The 16,758-nt window shown below is 39.6% G+C and overlaps 1 protein-coding gene across 3 annotated transcripts in view; it reads left to right on the top strand.

The window, feature by feature from the left end:
* Positions 1–2,656: 2,656 nt before the first annotated feature.
* Positions 2,657–16,758, top strand: part of homer3b (homer scaffold protein 3b) — a 38,359-nt gene continuing 24,257 nt past the window's right edge. For 2 of the 3 annotated variants that reach the window (XM_026323476.2, XM_026323475.2), the window contains exons 1-2: positions 2,657–3,070; positions 5,155–5,200. In XM_026323476.2, the coding sequence (XP_026179261.1) occupies positions 5,178–5,200 (23 nt within the window). In that variant the 5' untranslated portion in view covers positions 2,657–3,070; positions 5,155–5,177. The remainder of the gene's footprint in view (positions 3,071–5,154; positions 5,201–16,758) is intronic. The other variant, XM_026323477.2, reaches the window with a different exon arrangement.

Below are 16,758 nucleotides of genomic sequence, written 5' to 3'. Positions count from 1 at the left end.
AAACCTGGTATATCCACCTGTTTTTACAGACGACAGTAACTGTTGCAATTTGTGATACATTTGCTTAAAAAGTATCCGGCAAATGTTACAAAAAGCAATTAATATGTTTATCTTCCTGCTTGCCCAAAGACTTCAGAAGAACACAGACATTTTCACACTTGAAGCCATTTGATAGAGATTTCTTGTCCTGAAGTCTCACCATACACACCTTGACGATGACATACGACAGAGTTTCAGATCGATAAAAACCTTTTACTTTCTTCATGGGGCAGACAAATATAACTTCATGTCAGGTAGTTTATTTTATGGTCTGTTTTCCCCACATGATTAATGGCCACCAGGATGTGGAAAATCATAAAAGAATTTTATTGCTTGTCCTGATATAATTTCAGTCTGAGAATTCCTTTTGCTAATGCTGCCTGTAGTTTTATTGTTTAAAATTTACATTAGCCTGAAAATGTTAGTGAGCTTTATTCAGCAATTACCTGAAGCAGTCTAATGTGTGCTGTGGCAGGTTTACAGCCACAATTTACTGTCTGGTCATTAGAGTTTCTGGCCTGTGATAGATACGGATATAACAATGGTGCAGGTCACATTTTGGACAGAATTTAGTTAAATACTGATGCTGAAATGTAAAAAAATATATTGTTTTCATTATAAATCCTGACCGGGGGGGGTTGAATGTTAAAAATGTTGATGGTAATGACATCTGACGCACGAGATGAGGGACGGTTTTTTGTTAGGTATAAATATGTGGAAGGGTCATTTGTCACCATGCAAATCTACACATATTTGCTCCATTTCCCTTAAACCCAAACCAAAGTTCAGAAAACAAGATTAAATGCAAAGCAGATTCTGTGGAAACGATAACCATTTAAGATTTAATCTTCAGTGTAGGCTTCATTTCCAGTGCACATGGTGCCTTATTTGCCACATCACACTGGTCTTTGACTTTCCGTCCCACCGGCCACGGTTGAACGTGAAGAAGATACTATGAGTATGATTCAGCTGCTGCTTGGCTGGAGAAAAGGAGAGATCTTCACCAAGAAGCCCCATCTGTGTCTGCACACTAGGCTGCCAGAGGTGATTAATGCCCTGTGTGGTAAAGGCAGAGGCCTGGGGGGCCGACTCTGTCCTGCACAGAATGTCCAGCTGTGCTGCAAACTGCCTCAGGCTGGCTGAGAAGTGTCTTTCTAAACGAACACAAGAGTTGTTTGCAAGTCCGATGTTCCCTGCAGCCTCCCTGAAGCACCAAGGAGCAGTCATCTGCGTCGCTGTAACAGGCCACTGAGCAGCACGATTAGTACACAAGGAGCTGTTCCCATTGCTCTTCCACTATATTTGATGCTCCGCTGCAAATGCTCAGTCCACATTCATATAAAAAAAGAGGTTTATTTTAAATCAGCGTCGACTCCAAACCAAGCCTGCATGAATTAATGAGGTGAAGAGCAGTACTTTCTAAGCATGTGAGCTGGGATTTTCACCATTTTGGTAGGAAGCGTTGACGAGGAGAAATAAGTGGGTGAAAAAATCTTCAAGTTTTCTTTTACCAATTAGCAGCTCCTTGAAGGTTTTTATGCTTCCAAAAGTTCTGTTTAATCCACCTTGATGTAATTAAAAATCGAATCTACTTCATGGTATTTTATACATTTACTTCCTATCTTTGAATTCACTGCAGTACTGCATTGTTTTGAATCTGTTTCTGTGTGACTGCTTATATATTTATATTGTTACACATATTATTTCTATTTTTCTGATCAGACATGTCATATCAAGTGAGAGTTATCAAATCAGGGTGCAGAGTGCAGGAGTTAGGATTACTGAAGTAGCAGGCACTCTGCAGAAAAATCACTGAATCAGTCAAATTAGATTCACAAAGATATTTTCACAGTATATTTCCTGTGTGGTATATATATATATATATATATATATATTTCTTTATTTTAATGTTCTGTGGGTTATTTTAGTGGACTGTTTTCATCAAGTTTACTACAGCTCTCCTTAAATAAATACCGTAATATCCCTAATTTTATGTGAATATCAGTAAGATAAACACAAGCAGTTATTGATATTATTCTAATTTATGTTCACTCCCTGTTGACACATCGCATATTAATGTTCCTCTAGAGCCTAGTGTGCAGCCTGGTATGTTTACTGAGCATTGTGGTATTTTAAAATCGGATTTCCAGGATTATATTTGTTTGTCACCAATCAACAGGAAAATATTTAAGGTTTGATTTGATTTTATCCTTAATATATTTCTTTATAAACCGCTTCATTGGGAATGTTATGTAATTTAACCTGAGACTAACGCAGACAACGGGTGCAGCATCCAACATCTGATTGATTTGCTGAAGCTTTTTGTCAGCAGCTATTTTGCTTCTGTTTCCATTCCACCATTAAGTTCAGTTGCCTCAAGTTTTTTTTACGTTATGCCCCGTAAATACGCACTGGGGGTGGGGTGGGGATCTGTCCACAGGTCATTCCCATGCGATGTATTTCACATTCTGACTTTGACACATTAAGTTCGAGGTGGGAATTAGGAGGCGCTTGTTTGTAGTTGGCACTGTGGCCATCAGATGGCGCTTGACGAGGCTCCACGGTACCACCGAGAGTTGAATGGGATCCCTCTGTGATCTGGCACAGAGGGCGGGAGGGGAGCACTGTACACAAGTCCAGGCGGAGGTTTGAAGCAAAAGTACTCTGCTGCACGAAATTCCTCGATATTCCTTCGCCTGTTCTCTGCGCAGAGCTGAGCTAAACGGTTCGCGGTGCGTAATTACGCACAGGGACGACAGATTCGCGGTGTTGATCGCCGTGAAAATCCGCAGACAAAGGAAGGGAGACGGGCTGGAGTACCATAACTGACTTGAGAGGAGAGGAGTGCTGCTGGAGGGGAAACGGGGGGAACGTGGAGTCGGAAGTGAATTGTCTTTTTTTCCCCCTCAGAAATGTGACTGCAGGATTTTAGGGAAGAAAAGAATCAGTTTGGACAGCGAGGAGAAAAGGACAGAAAGTTACTGAGTGGAATCAGTCCACAAAAACAGCATCCAGATCCTCGGAGCATGGGGTAAGTTAAAGATCTGTGTCTGGAATTTACAGTTCTCCCACTCCCGCTGTCTGGAAGTGATTAGTTCAGATGTCGAAATGCATAAAAAGTGAACTTCGGGCTGACTTGCGGGTATTTTCTGAGCTTGATCCGGTTTTAACAGCAGATTTCTTTCCTTTTAAAGCATTTTGGAGCAAATGATCAGAATCAGTCCACATATGTTGTTGCGTTTTTTTCCACTGTTTAGCTACATGATGATATGCATTGCTGAGGCACAATATCCTATTAGTTTAATCAGAAGCCTCAGGTCTGTCCGTTTGCACCTGAATGACTGTGACTGTAGGAAGGTCGATAAGAGACCGTGGCTGTTTTACATTGGACTCACTGGGTGGTTGGTTTGTATTGTGATGCCATATGACAAAACATTTCAAACAGAGGTCAATCATTCACCTTCCAGTTACTGGGATTCCTTGTTTTCTGTTCCTCTGCTATTTGCACACACACAACACACACACATCCAAGTGATTGTTGTGCAGGGGATTCTGGATGGGTTTGCTTTGGGAAGCCCCTGGTGTCACACTGTGCTCAGTTTAATTTTCCTTGGAAGCGTGTGTGTGTGTGTGTGTGTGTCACATGTGTTGAATTACAAATGCAAGCTTTCGGCTTGGTTCGAATAACACCTGAACCCTCCTCACATTACCAGAGGCCTTTTGCTCTCAGCGTCTCCCCAACGTGACAAATCTACTTACGAAGGTCTGGTGAAATTCAAGTGGAATCGCTGGGATGTCACACTTCTTTAAACCATTAAAACTGCACAGTGATGGAGCATAATGTTGGTGTTTATTGCCCAGATTGCATCAACAGCTGCATCTCAAATCAGTGGCTGGACCACTCAAGGGACACGTCCTTCAAATGTCCATAACGCCAGGCCGAACCTCCACCTCACGTGAGCCGCCGGGTAGTGGTGTGTTCAAGAGGTCAGTTTTCCACATCTGTGGTATTTTTGCTCAAACACGCAACAAAGAGAGAAATACCAGCGATTCCTGTACGATTTGTAATATTCCTCTCAGCACATGATGGACAAGACCTGAAGCACCATAGGAATCAGCACATAGCTCTTGAGCACCTGCGCACCAACTCTCAGACTGAATTTTGAATGAATAGGTATTTGAGGAACATTCTTAGCTTTCCTCAGAGGCCAGTGTTTACATATGGAACCTTCCATTCTCCATCAATATGTAGAATATATGTTTCTGAGACAATGTGAGACTCATTATAAAACACAGATTAGTAAACTGTGTATATTTGGGTATGAGAGATTAACTGGCAGTGGTGCATGTCTCTTTCAGTTTGACTGGCACTGTGCAGGTAGAAAGCTGCACATCAGCACTTACGTAGAGCTGCTGTGTAACATCTGCAGTGACAGGAAGGATGTTTGGCATTAGACCTGAAACAAAACAGCTGATTTGACTTTTGATGCCATGTATTTGAAGCATCTATGCTGTTGGCACCTTGATCTAATATGTCACCTCTGCACAAATAAAAATGAGAAATTTAGTCTTGGGATCACTTTGCACACACACACACACGCACGCACGCACGCACGCACGCACGCACACACACACACACACACACACACACACACACACACACACACACACACACACACACACACACACACACATAGAGGTAGGAGCCCACACAGCTGCTGCCTGCAGCCCTTGTACCCTCTTAACAGAACCGAGCACCAGGAAGAGAAGAGCCCTGATTAACAGCCACTTCAAGTCCATGAACAAAATATGTGTCAGACACACAGGTGCTCAGATCCTAGTTCCCTGTGCAAAAAGTTATATGTTTGGTCTTTAAATAGTTTTGCTCAGTCCATGAAAGTCATAAAATCAATGGTGTGATTTGGTTATTTTTATTTATTCATTTATTATTGATTTAGGGGTTTTTTTTGTTTTTTTTTTTCTTTTTTCAGTTTAAACGTGCATATTTTTTTGGATCAGCGTTGGGTATTTACAGATACTCAGTACTGAATGAGTTGCATCAGTGCTAAAGGTCACATCGTAACTTGGACCCTCTTTTCTCTTGTCCTGCTGCAGAGGAGTTGTCGGCGAGCTGTAAAATGTACCCGCTACACCGAGACAGGTACAAACACACTGTTGTCTCTTTGTTGTGGCTCGGCATGGCGGGGATGGGCGATACTGCATGTTTGGATGTTGATGTGCTAATTGTAAGCATCAGATCACTGTTATTGATATCTGTGTCTTCCATCAGCAAACTCTGCTGAAATGGCAGTAAAGACTGGACTAGACTATTTATGTATAATTTATGATTTAGTGTGGTTAATATTGATGTGTGGCACAAAAAACAAGGTCAGTGTTAAATTAGCTAAATATTGAAAATTGAACAGTGTAAAACTTGGAATAGGCTAGCTTTAAAGGAACGTCAACATTATATCATAAAATTAAGGCAGAGAGGTCATGTATTGGTACATTCGGTTCCTGTTTGATACCCAAAATACAACATTAGGGCCTGTAGTACTGATAGTTTGGCGATCAATCTGCCCATCCCTAGTTCATCAAACATTTATTTGCTTCTCATCCTCATCACATTTCTCCAATGTTTATCCTTCCCTCAGCATCTGTGGAATTTCTAACTGTACCATCAACCATTGAGTGTAGGTTTCTGCTTGTCATGATGTGCACATTTTGTCTTTACGGTCGTTGTGTGGCATCTCTTTCATCATATCGTCCTCCTGTCAGTCGCTCCGTTGCAAATTGAGTGTTCTGTGTTGGGTTGTTTAAACTGCATCTTGTTTTATAAGATCTTGGTATGTTTTTGCATGTTTCAAAGTAACTACAGTTGTCATACATGTAGTGACAGCTGCAGTGGAGTAAAAAATGTCAAGTGTTTCGCCCTGACATGTAGTGGATTGAAAGGGAAAGTGTGTCCAAACTTTTTGCAGGTAGTGTATGTGGTGTAAACATAAATCCACTAAATGGTCATTTTCACTCTTGATTGTGTATTTGTGTATTAACCAAATGATTTTTAATGTAAACTTAGTGAACATTAGCGGGTTCGTTAGGTATGTTTTTGTAACTGAAACAGTTTTAATTAAAGGTGCAATTTGTGAAATGTAAAAGATATAGTGGCATCTAGTGGTGAGATTGCAGAATGCAACCTTCTGGGAAACCCTTTACACTCCGTCCATCCGCTTCCAGGCATGAGGGAGTGTACGGTGGCCGTCACTTTTAAAACAAAACATGATACCCCGTCTGGGGCCAGTGGTTTGTCCGTTCTGGGCCACTGTAGAAACATGGCGCAACATGGCTGCCTCCATGAAAGGGGACCCAGTCCCCATGTAGATTTAAAAGGTACTGCTTTCATGTTTCCTGCCTTTGTGCCAAGCTAGCTTTATCCTGGCCACAAATCCATACGTGATACACACAGACTTGTATCAGTCTTCTCATCTCCTTACTGAAGTTGTTGAACAATTCCTTTAACTCTAAAATATATAAGAAGTTTGCTGTATATCCATTGCTGAAATATTTACTATACTTGAACTTTGTGTTCAGGGTCGGTCAGTGTGATCATCAGTCTTCTTAATTACTGTGGAGTCATAAGGGAGAATAAAGCTTTCCTGCTCAGATCATCTCCTTTACTACTGAAATCTTCTGCAACGTCACAGTACACCTTCCTGCCACAGCCCAGAGGATGCCTGCACTTTGGTTTCAGTGGGGAAATAATCAGTTAGTCTGCAGCATTATACCATTAAAAACCTGTTCAGCGTCTGTGTTCTCCCGCTGGCCAAGAAAAACCAGCCGCTCTGTGGGGAGAAGAACTTCTTAATTGCCGTTTTGGAGATATCTGCAGTTGCATGAATAAACCGTCGTCCCCACTTTCTATTCATCCTATTTCACCACATTTTTATGCCACGTGAAAGAGGATTGAGATGAAAAGATCAGCTCTACCTCTCTCTCTCTCTCTCTCTCTCCCTGACCTTCAAATCCTGAATACAGAAAGTGCTCTGGCTTTGTGACACCTCCACAATGTGAGACAGCCACAAGTTATCAGTCAGTCTCCTGCAAGAGGAGCTGACCTTCAGATAAGTGAAGTGTTGTCGTTGAACACTTTCAGGGCTCATGTTTTTGCCAATTAAAGGCTTGTGGTCATGTAGTGAAATATATTTTTATCAATCCCACAACCAAAGTGATGCACGGTGAACTGGCTAACATTGTCTGGTCAAAGAGAACATCAAACCACAATGCTTGCTTTGCTTCATATTTGTCCTCACTTTGTCCCAGTGTATATACTGCACGGTTCTGCACATATGGAGACTTGTTGAGCTGCTCAATATTAGTTAGTGTTTTCCCTTGCTGTGCTATTTTGGTATGTGGTTGTGGCGTGTCATGTTGCTGGACTGGACCAGACACTTTCGGTGGCTGAGGAATGTGGACACAGAGCGGTCGGCTCTCAGAGGTCAGAGGAAGCAGAGCCTGAAAGGAGAAACACTTTCAGCGGAACAAAGAAACTGACAAAAAGAAAAGCAAAAAGGTTGTCCTGCTTCTGCAAAGCTGAAAGTCCCCAGGGGCTGTGAAACCACAGCAGAGTTCTGGTTGTCTGCCTTAATGCATAGATGGTGAAAAATGATGCTCTGCGGAAGCACTCAGCTGACGCTCTCATTTATACTGAATTTAACTTCTTTTGGGTGGATGCAGAAACCAGGGCAACTCAGTCTTATTGGTCAACACTTTGTATTCCCCCTGGCAGGCTGAACATGGGGTTTTTTATGTTAACTTTAGGATTACTATAGAATTTATAGAACCTGAATTGTATCCCCCTTTAGTACTACACGTACTGATGGCAGTTTGTTGCCCTTTAACTCTTTTTAATAGGAAGGATGGTTGGATCTTAATGATATAATGTGAGTTACTGCATTCATAATTCAAGAGGTGGCTGCAGTTTTCATGATGTTATATCCCAAAATTAACAGCAATATTGCAAAGCTCAGTAAATAGGATCATATTGTTTCAAACCGGTCTTAAAACAATACGCACATATCCGAAGGTACTTTAAAAGTTTTGGTCTCAGCGGATGTTCCTCTTGTCCATGCTGGCTGTGAAAAAATTCCTCCCCTAAAGTGATTTCAATGTAAGTGATGAGTTATCTTAAAAAGTTTGTGTCTTTGTGTTGCCCAACTTCATTATGGAAACACAGTCTATGGAAACAAAAACTGTATAAAATATAATTCAAACTCAAACTTTTACAAGTATTTTTTTCACAGAAAGACTCTGGACATCTTGTTAATAAGGAATCTCTTCATGGTCAGGGGTCAGGGGTATAGGCAGTTGCACTGTACAGACTGTATAAGCAGATTTGGTATTTAAGATACTGGTCTTGACTTTATGGCCAGGACACTGACATTCAATTTACAGTAGTGAAAAAACATTAAAACATTGATTGAATTTTTTTTTTTTTTTTTTTTTTTTTTTTTTTTCTTGATGAATAACTTGGATGGATATTGTCCAATGGATATTATCAAAATATTTAATGAACCTAATTGATTTATAGACTTAATAGTTTCAACACTACAATTTGGTATGGTCTGTTGGTGCAATAAGATAGTCACATAACATTAGAAATGCAAGCTGAGCTCATATTTTTCTTCTGTACTGCTCTTTGGCACAAGGACAGTTCAGCCAACTGCAGCATTATTTGCTTTTTCTTTCTTTAAAGATGCATCGATGCAATTGTGCTATTGGATACATCATTATTGGTCATTTTTATCAAGAGCTTTTACATGCATTTCTTGCATGAAAATATTGAAACAGCTTGGTTGACTGGATACTGAGGTCTATTTAAGCTCAATTACCTTAATCTTTATACATCATCTCCTCTTGTATCAGACCTCCTGCAAACTTTCCCATCTGCAGTTTTTGGTACACTTAAAGTGCAGCCAATATTGTCATTGACAGTTGGTTTTTGCTGCTCCAACCTCCTCACCGGCTATTTACAACCCACAGAGCTTTATAGGCTCCATTATTGGCAGTTTGCGGAGTATCTTCTTTACTCCAGGAGCGACTGGTAGCATTTGGCTGTGAGGCCGCACAGGAGGGTGTAGTTTCTGTTTTACGGATCAGGGATTCTGGGTGGTAAGGGGGTACTGAGGTTGAGAAGAGGGATAAAGAAAGCACTAAGAGAGGATTAGAAAGTGATGACTTGGGGCACACAGCACATCAGCACAACAATGGTGTGTGAAGCCAGTGAATAAGAAACTGAACATTTTCTTAAATCTTATGGTCGTGACAGTCGATTTTAACCATCAAGGAACTGTGAGGCTCTGGAATCACCAAGATGATATTTTTTTAAATTTGTATTAGATCTTTTATTTTATTATTTATTTATTTATTTACACATAAAGAGTTGTTTAATTAAATTATTTTCCTTGATGTTATGTGTAGCATTAGTCTTAACTTGTATTCATTTTAGTTAACATCTGTCAATTTACTTGGTTCTGCTGCATTTTCTGGATTAGTAATTTACCTCGGTTGATTAAATAAAGACATAAAGCCTTTTTTAATTGATTTGTCATTTAGACAGTCTTTTTAAAGATCTTCACAAGTCCACCTGGACTGACTTGGTTGAAACTCATTTAGTCTAATCAAGCCAGGCAGGGTCCTGTTGTATTGCTACTGGTCTTAGGTCTGTGTGTCACTGTCTGAAATACCCATGTTGATTCAAGTGGGTTTTCTATCAGCTCTGACCAAACAGTGCGACTTCATTAAAGAAATATGAAATATGAGTTTTTTGCCACTGTCAGTGCAGGTGCTCTCTTTTCATTGGCAAACATGGGAATGGTCCCGATTTCCAGCTTCTCAGCATTGAGATGTAGTGTTTTTCTCTGTCATATATCATAGCAAACTGTATAACTTTGGATTTTTGACTGTTGGTCAACATGTCGTCCTGGGCTTCACTATTTGACCATTGATCCAACCTTATTAGTGGGTGTGCTGCTCCTGATTGACATATTTTCAGCTTGAATTAAAGTCAGTATAAGGTTGAAATACATATTTCCATTTATACAACAGAGAACGACACTGAACACTGGTATCCTTTTCATGTGTCTTTGTTTAGATGAACTCAGCTTGTGGATTTCCTACATCACCATCACTTTATATCTACTGTACACGAGATGTGATTTCTCACTGGAGGTAATGATCTGTGATCAAAGATGTCCGAGCATTAATTTGAAACTGAGCATGAAGGCCTGCAGTGAAGGCAGCCCCATAGTTTGGGGGAAGTGTAGCAAAGCTTCTTCTTCTTTGATGGCTCACTGTAGAAAGCTCAGCCCTCCTGTGTCTGTCTTCCAGCTCGTCCAGATGGAGCTATCATAGAAGTCCCTCTGTTTATGGCCTTTGCTGCAGGCAGCAGCCAAATACCGTTGTAATATTTTCCTGTCCATGAGAGGAATTATTTCATCTGCATGAATGTGAAGCTGCGAAAGAGCCTGCATGCTCAGCAGAAGCTTTTCTGGGAGACAGAATGTAGGATAAAAAGGGCTGTTTGTTTGACTCAGACTGGCATTTCATCAGATCTCTCATCTAGTGTGTATACCCATATTCTCAGAATTTGTCTGAATACTTGATGCCAATTAATTTATTATGAGGGCGGAGTGTAGCTGATCGCGTCAGGACTGTGCGCCTCCTCCTCTATGTTGTGTTATTGCTGTATTTCTATGGGGGATGAAGAAGATGGTTAGTAGATTTGGAAAACAAAACAACAAAAAAACGTCAGCCATCAGCTCAGACTCAGACTCCGCTGCTTTACACTCTCGTCCTCTGACAATGGCAGAATATCAAGTAAAGGTCTTCTTAAGACAAACTTTCACAAGTTTTCCTTTAGCCGCTGTTGGCATCAAGTCAAAATCGTCAGCTGATCCTGCGCGCAGTGACAGTCCCCTGTGGCACACTCTTGCAGACTTGTACGGTGCATGAATACAAAGAGAAGACAAAATGTCCCAGAAAAACAGGAGAAGTGGTTGTGCACGGAGAGGTTTGAAACCACATGTGAGGATTGAGTCCTGAATGTCTGGGCTCACATCCCAGCAGAGCTTTCCCCCCCCCCCGTGTCTCTCACCAGGTTTGGCCCGTCTGTATTCTTCTCCTGTGCGTCTCCTCCACTCTGACCTCTGAATACAAATAAAGACGATCCCAAGGAGAATGTACCAGTTGTTCTTCTTTAATGAAAGAGCAGTTTGTAACAGGCTGTTCTATGAGCTTCCATAACAAAACCAGGTCTCAGCCTCTTCGCAAACTCATTTTCCTCTTAGCACACAGTCGCTCTCGAGTTAGTACTTTTTAAAATTTCTAGTGTTGCTTGGAATCCCATTAGAGCTGAAAGGATTAAAGGACATAACATAATTAATGGTAATGTATGATTTATGTAAAAAGTAATAATAAGGTAAAGTGTACTGTGCTGTAATTTTTCATGAAAGATGGAAAACAAGCACTCTTAGCCTCGACTTCTCAATAGAAGGACTGGCTGCTATTGAAGATTTTTGTGGTTTGGACTGTTCGTCTGACCAAACAAGCAGTTTCATGATGTTACCTTGGCGTCTGGAAAATTCGGACACATTTTTATTTATTTATTATTTGCTCATATTTTTAAGGCGAATTGCCATGTAAGAAGTAGGATATAGCATGGGTGAACAAGAAGAACTCTTTCAGGACACTTGGGATCAGTTAATCCTTTGGTTATATTGTTATCGCATTTATGGAATACATCACACTTTTCCCATAAAGGTGTGAGGCATAGATAAAATAAAGGATTTGGAATCAGGGCTCTTAAACCCTTGGTGCACTGTTGAGGAAAAATATCTGTATCTTTACACAAAACAAGGCACAAAGGAAATTGTTTTTGTAAAATTATGGCTTGTCAGTGCTCCATTAATACTTTGTTTGATAATCTGTTTGCAGGTCATAATAGTTTATGTGAGGACAGGTGCTGTAGTTTCAACAGGTTTAGTTTCAGGTGACACCAGAGACCAGGACTTGCTGGTACATTTTATTCCATAATACTCTGCATTGGTATCTTTAAACCCTAACCCTGTATTTCCACCCTTCAGTCACTAAGCACATAACTCCAGCAGATTTCCAAGGAGATGGTTGAGGTGGACTGTGGCTGTCAATAGCACGAATGAATACTCATGTAGTGCGTTATATTAAACCGGTGCATGGCCTCTCCCTAACCAAGTTCTGTGGATACCTAAACACCTTCATAAAAAGTCAAATAATAGTATAGATACTACGAGTGGATACAAGATTGGACATTTTGGTGGAAAACAAAGAAACAAATATGTTGTGAACATTTTATTGATACATAAAAAAATCATTGTTTGTTTTAACACACTTTCATTAAGTTAAAAGAAAAAAAGAATCCACTTGTGTTAATGGTTCCTACAAAACATTTTGGCCATTCGTGATTAGTTGTATATAAATGTAATTTCTAAGAGACAGGGTGGCACACAGTGAGACACTATTGCCTCAGACCTGAAATAACAATGTCATGTAGCACCTTTAACATGTATCAGTTACGCCTCAAAAAAACTCATATTCCTGACCCATTTAATTACCGGCTGTTCTTCCTCCACTCATGCACGGATGGGTACAGTAACACTGAGTGTGTATGAACGGTTAGCGCTTGGCAGATGTATGTATGTATGACCTGGAATGGGTGAACAAAAAGGGCTCCAGATGCCTCCACACTGGATTTGGGCCTCTGGCTCGCAGCAGGAGGTGGGTCCTCCTCAGCACGCTGCTGCACATTCGCCAAGAAGCAGAAGTGGAAAATAACTACATGCATCCCAACTGTTTCTTGTATAATGCATAACTATTTTTGTTTGATGCTACTTCGTGCTTCTGCTTCTTTCTACTTCTACTACATTTGCATATTATTCAGAGACAAACAATATTGTAAACATAAAATAATGCATTGTTAAAGAGTACCCAGCCGAATATGAATCAGATGAAATTAGCACCATCTTAATCAGTAACAAGAGGACCAGTGTATTTATTTATTTTTTAACTAAATTAACCTTTTGCTCAAGTATGAACTTACACTATTTAATTCTTTATAGCTGTGAGAAAAAGTAATGGCACAGGTGTGCGGTTTCTGGGTTTTCTGGGTAAATGGGTGATAAAATGTGATCTTATCGTTGCCTAAAATCACAAATATCAACAAACACAATGTTTCTGATAAAACAGTCATGACCTTTCATGTCTTTATTCAACATGTCCATGTGATTTTGATGAAGATCAGATCACATTTCATCCCTGATTTATTGAGAAAGCCAGGTCAGCTGATACAAACACTACACAGACGTTGGGCTGATTTCTGTAGCTCCGGATTAAACATTTGTTTGCAGCAGCTGTCTCCTGCTACCCGGTTATGCTGGGTTTTATTCTCACAACACCTGGTTTAATAAAGAACTGCACAATTTGATGTTAATTGAATCGAGGTGTGAGTAAAGTTCAGTGCTCTTGTAGCACACCGGACTCCACTGCTCTTTACTGCCCTGCATTAGTTTAGACAAGACTTGTGTGAGCGCCAAGCAGCGTTTGCTCTCCTTTACCTTGGGATGGAATTTACTCCGGTTTTAATCTGCTCATATGATCAACCCTCTTTGTGATGCATCGTGTCTGAGCTGATTAGCTTGACAGGCTTTTCGCAGACCAGAGGCAAAATGGACTAAGTGAATGACGGGAAATTAATTTCTGAGTGATCCGGTGTGACAGCTGGGAGCAGATGAGCAGTCAGTCATTGTTTCTCATTAAGTTGAGAAAATGATAGAAGGGAAATCCTGACTAAAGCCGTTTCGCTTTGACGTTAATCTTTATTTATTTTGGCATATTCACTTATAGCCTTTAATATCTGGTTATCAGTAATGGAGTCAGATCATGTTTTATTGAGTATATGGTGCCGTTAATGTGCTGGATTCATGTCTCTCACCTAAAAAGCTTTGCCACAATTCCAACAATTCCAATATTTCTTAAACTTAAGTAAAGAGCTTTGATGCTTTTATCAAATTATATATATTTATATCTGAGAGAAGCCTGGTGCCAACAGTTCTCTACTTTTGGCCACCACGTATTTTTGCTTAGTACTTTGAACTGAAAGGTCAGAGCATGTAGGAATTCTTTTAATAAAAAATGTCCTTTCCCAGTTATCGACATCACATTCATGCAGTAGCAACCTAACTTTCTAACTCCTGTGAGAAAATGTAAGGTTCATCATTATTTTTAGCATATATGAACTGAAAAAAACAAACAATATATCAACTCTTAAGTGTAGAGCTAAGTGAACCACAAATTACAGTTTGTTCTGTTTGTCACTTTTGTTTAGTGACTCTGTGTTGGTAGTTAGACCCATGTTTGTTTCCCCCACCAACCTGCACCTGGACGACACCTAAATCTGGTTCCTTGGCTGCTTCTGTCTATTCTTCAGCTTCAGTAATCTGTGTTGAAACAATAATGCCTGTTGTTTGTATGCAAATGAACAGTAATTCCAATAAAACCCAGCAGGAACAATACCTTATGTAGCAAGTGCTGACCTATATAAATGGTTATTTTTCTTTCTTAGACAAAGAACTGAACCTCCCTCCAGTGCACATTATCCTCATTAATGTCACTATATAATTGACTTGTAATGGGAACCGCTCATTGCATACATTAACATCATGTAAACTCTGTTAGCTGTGTAATATTGCGTGAATTCACCAACGCGCCCATGTAGCCCCTCATTGCCCTCTGAGCCCCTGTCCACTGTTAGTCCCCACAGCAAGTGCACAGTATGTAGTTTGTCTTCAAAGAGAGGCGGATGGCTAATTGGACTGCTAGCGGTTAGCAAATCTTCAGCTTCATTAGCACCAGTAGCCTCATTAAACAAGGAGAACGTCGATGACCTCAAGGTCCCTGAAAAATGAAACAAAAACAACAACAAAAAAGTATTTCTGTCCCCATTTATAGTTTTATCTACTTGCATTCTCAGTGCAAAAGTGAGGTGCCCAAGAACTCGCACTCATATAGATTAACAAAGTCAAATAATTATGATATTAAATTAACTTTAATAATGAGCACAGATGTTTTAGCAGTTTTGCTTTGATCACATTTCTTATAAAACTTCGCTGAGTGTGATATTTTCTTAATCACATAGCTCGTAACTGTTTTTTTATTGTGGCTGCCTTCATTTTTCCATAAAGCAAAACATGAAAGCTTATTAAATGAAGTTAAACCATCCAAAAATAACAATGAGAGTCATGTGTTTATATACATGCTGAACCTTAAAAAGTATCCAATGCAGAACAAGCCAGTGTACAAGGTTTTCTGTTGCTGAGAGATCAGACACCACTCTAAGCTATAGAGATTAGTGGTTGTGGAGATAAAGTTGTGCTGCTTACAGGACTGACAAAATAATTTCAGTAATTTACCAGTTATTTTGGGTTATTGCTCAGATTTCTTTTGTTTTTTGAAAATCATTATTCAAATTTCTGGTCCTTGAGCAACACATGCAAATTTCCATGTCGCCTCTACTGTTCAAGTGTTCAAGGATCATGTAGTAAATTTCAGAAACAGATGTTCCAAAGTTAAAAGCAAACTAAAATCAGAATCTGAAGCAGCCAAATATGTTTGTGTGCACAAGGAATTTGATTTGGTTTCTAGTCGCTTTCACTTTACTTACAGTAGGTATAAGAAATAATAGGGAAAAATAAGAAAAATAGATGTAGTTTAGAAAAGACAAGGGAAAACATAAACATTTTGTCCTGTAATGATGAATGGAGTTTGCATCAGAGTTGAAGTGACAGTTTGAAACAGATTTTTTTTTCCAGAGCTAGTTCATCTTTATATTCAGAGCCCTGAGGTGTACTTCTCTAAACTGGCTCCATGAGGAGTGTCACATTCAGACTCGTAATAAAATCTGGTGTGCAACACTTGACCTCAGGCTCACCTCACAGTTTGTGATAGAGCTGAGTGAGAGATGAAGTGATAAATTCCCCCCCTGGTGAAAGGAGCACATTTTAGGACTAGATGATAATGTTAATATGTTGAAAACAAATTCCTACCTGCAAATCAGTTGTACAAACACCGGAAATTACAAATATAACCCCAAAATTACATCCATTTCTAAACTGTGAAATTAAAATAGCTAGTTTTAGTAATAATTATGTGTGAATATATTTATCTGTGTGTTAAATCTTGTATATATGTTAATGTTTGTTTTTTAGCATGTGGTTTGGTGATTAATTTGTTTGTTCAGGTAGAGTGAAGGTAGGAGTCTGGGTACTGTACACAAGCCAAAAACTGATTAATCTTTATGTACATCTTTATATACAGTACGTCTTAAACATTATTATTATAAATTGTCTTTGACGCTGGACTGGACATATTCATTTTCGGAAATTGTCATTTAGTAAAATAGCAGAGAATCACCATTGTTGCATTAAACACACAAATGTGTACCACAAACACTGGCAGCTGTTACCAGATAACTGAAACCCTCTTTTTTTCTACACAGAGTAGGGCCTTTATTTTGAAAACATGGTGGGGGACCTGCTCGCCTTGACATATATATATATATACATATATGTTATTTTGTAAAATAACATGACACTAATTCATCAGTAACATTAAGTTAATGTGCTTTGTTTG

Source organism: Mastacembelus armatus, chromosome 4, assembly GCF_900324485.2.
Source record: "Mastacembelus armatus chromosome 4, fMasArm1.2, whole genome shotgun sequence".
Lineage (NCBI taxonomy): Eukaryota > Metazoa > Chordata > Actinopteri > Synbranchiformes > Mastacembelidae > Mastacembelus > Mastacembelus armatus.
Note: the sequence above shows the minus strand (reverse complement) of the source record. Positions and strands in the feature narration are given on the sequence as shown.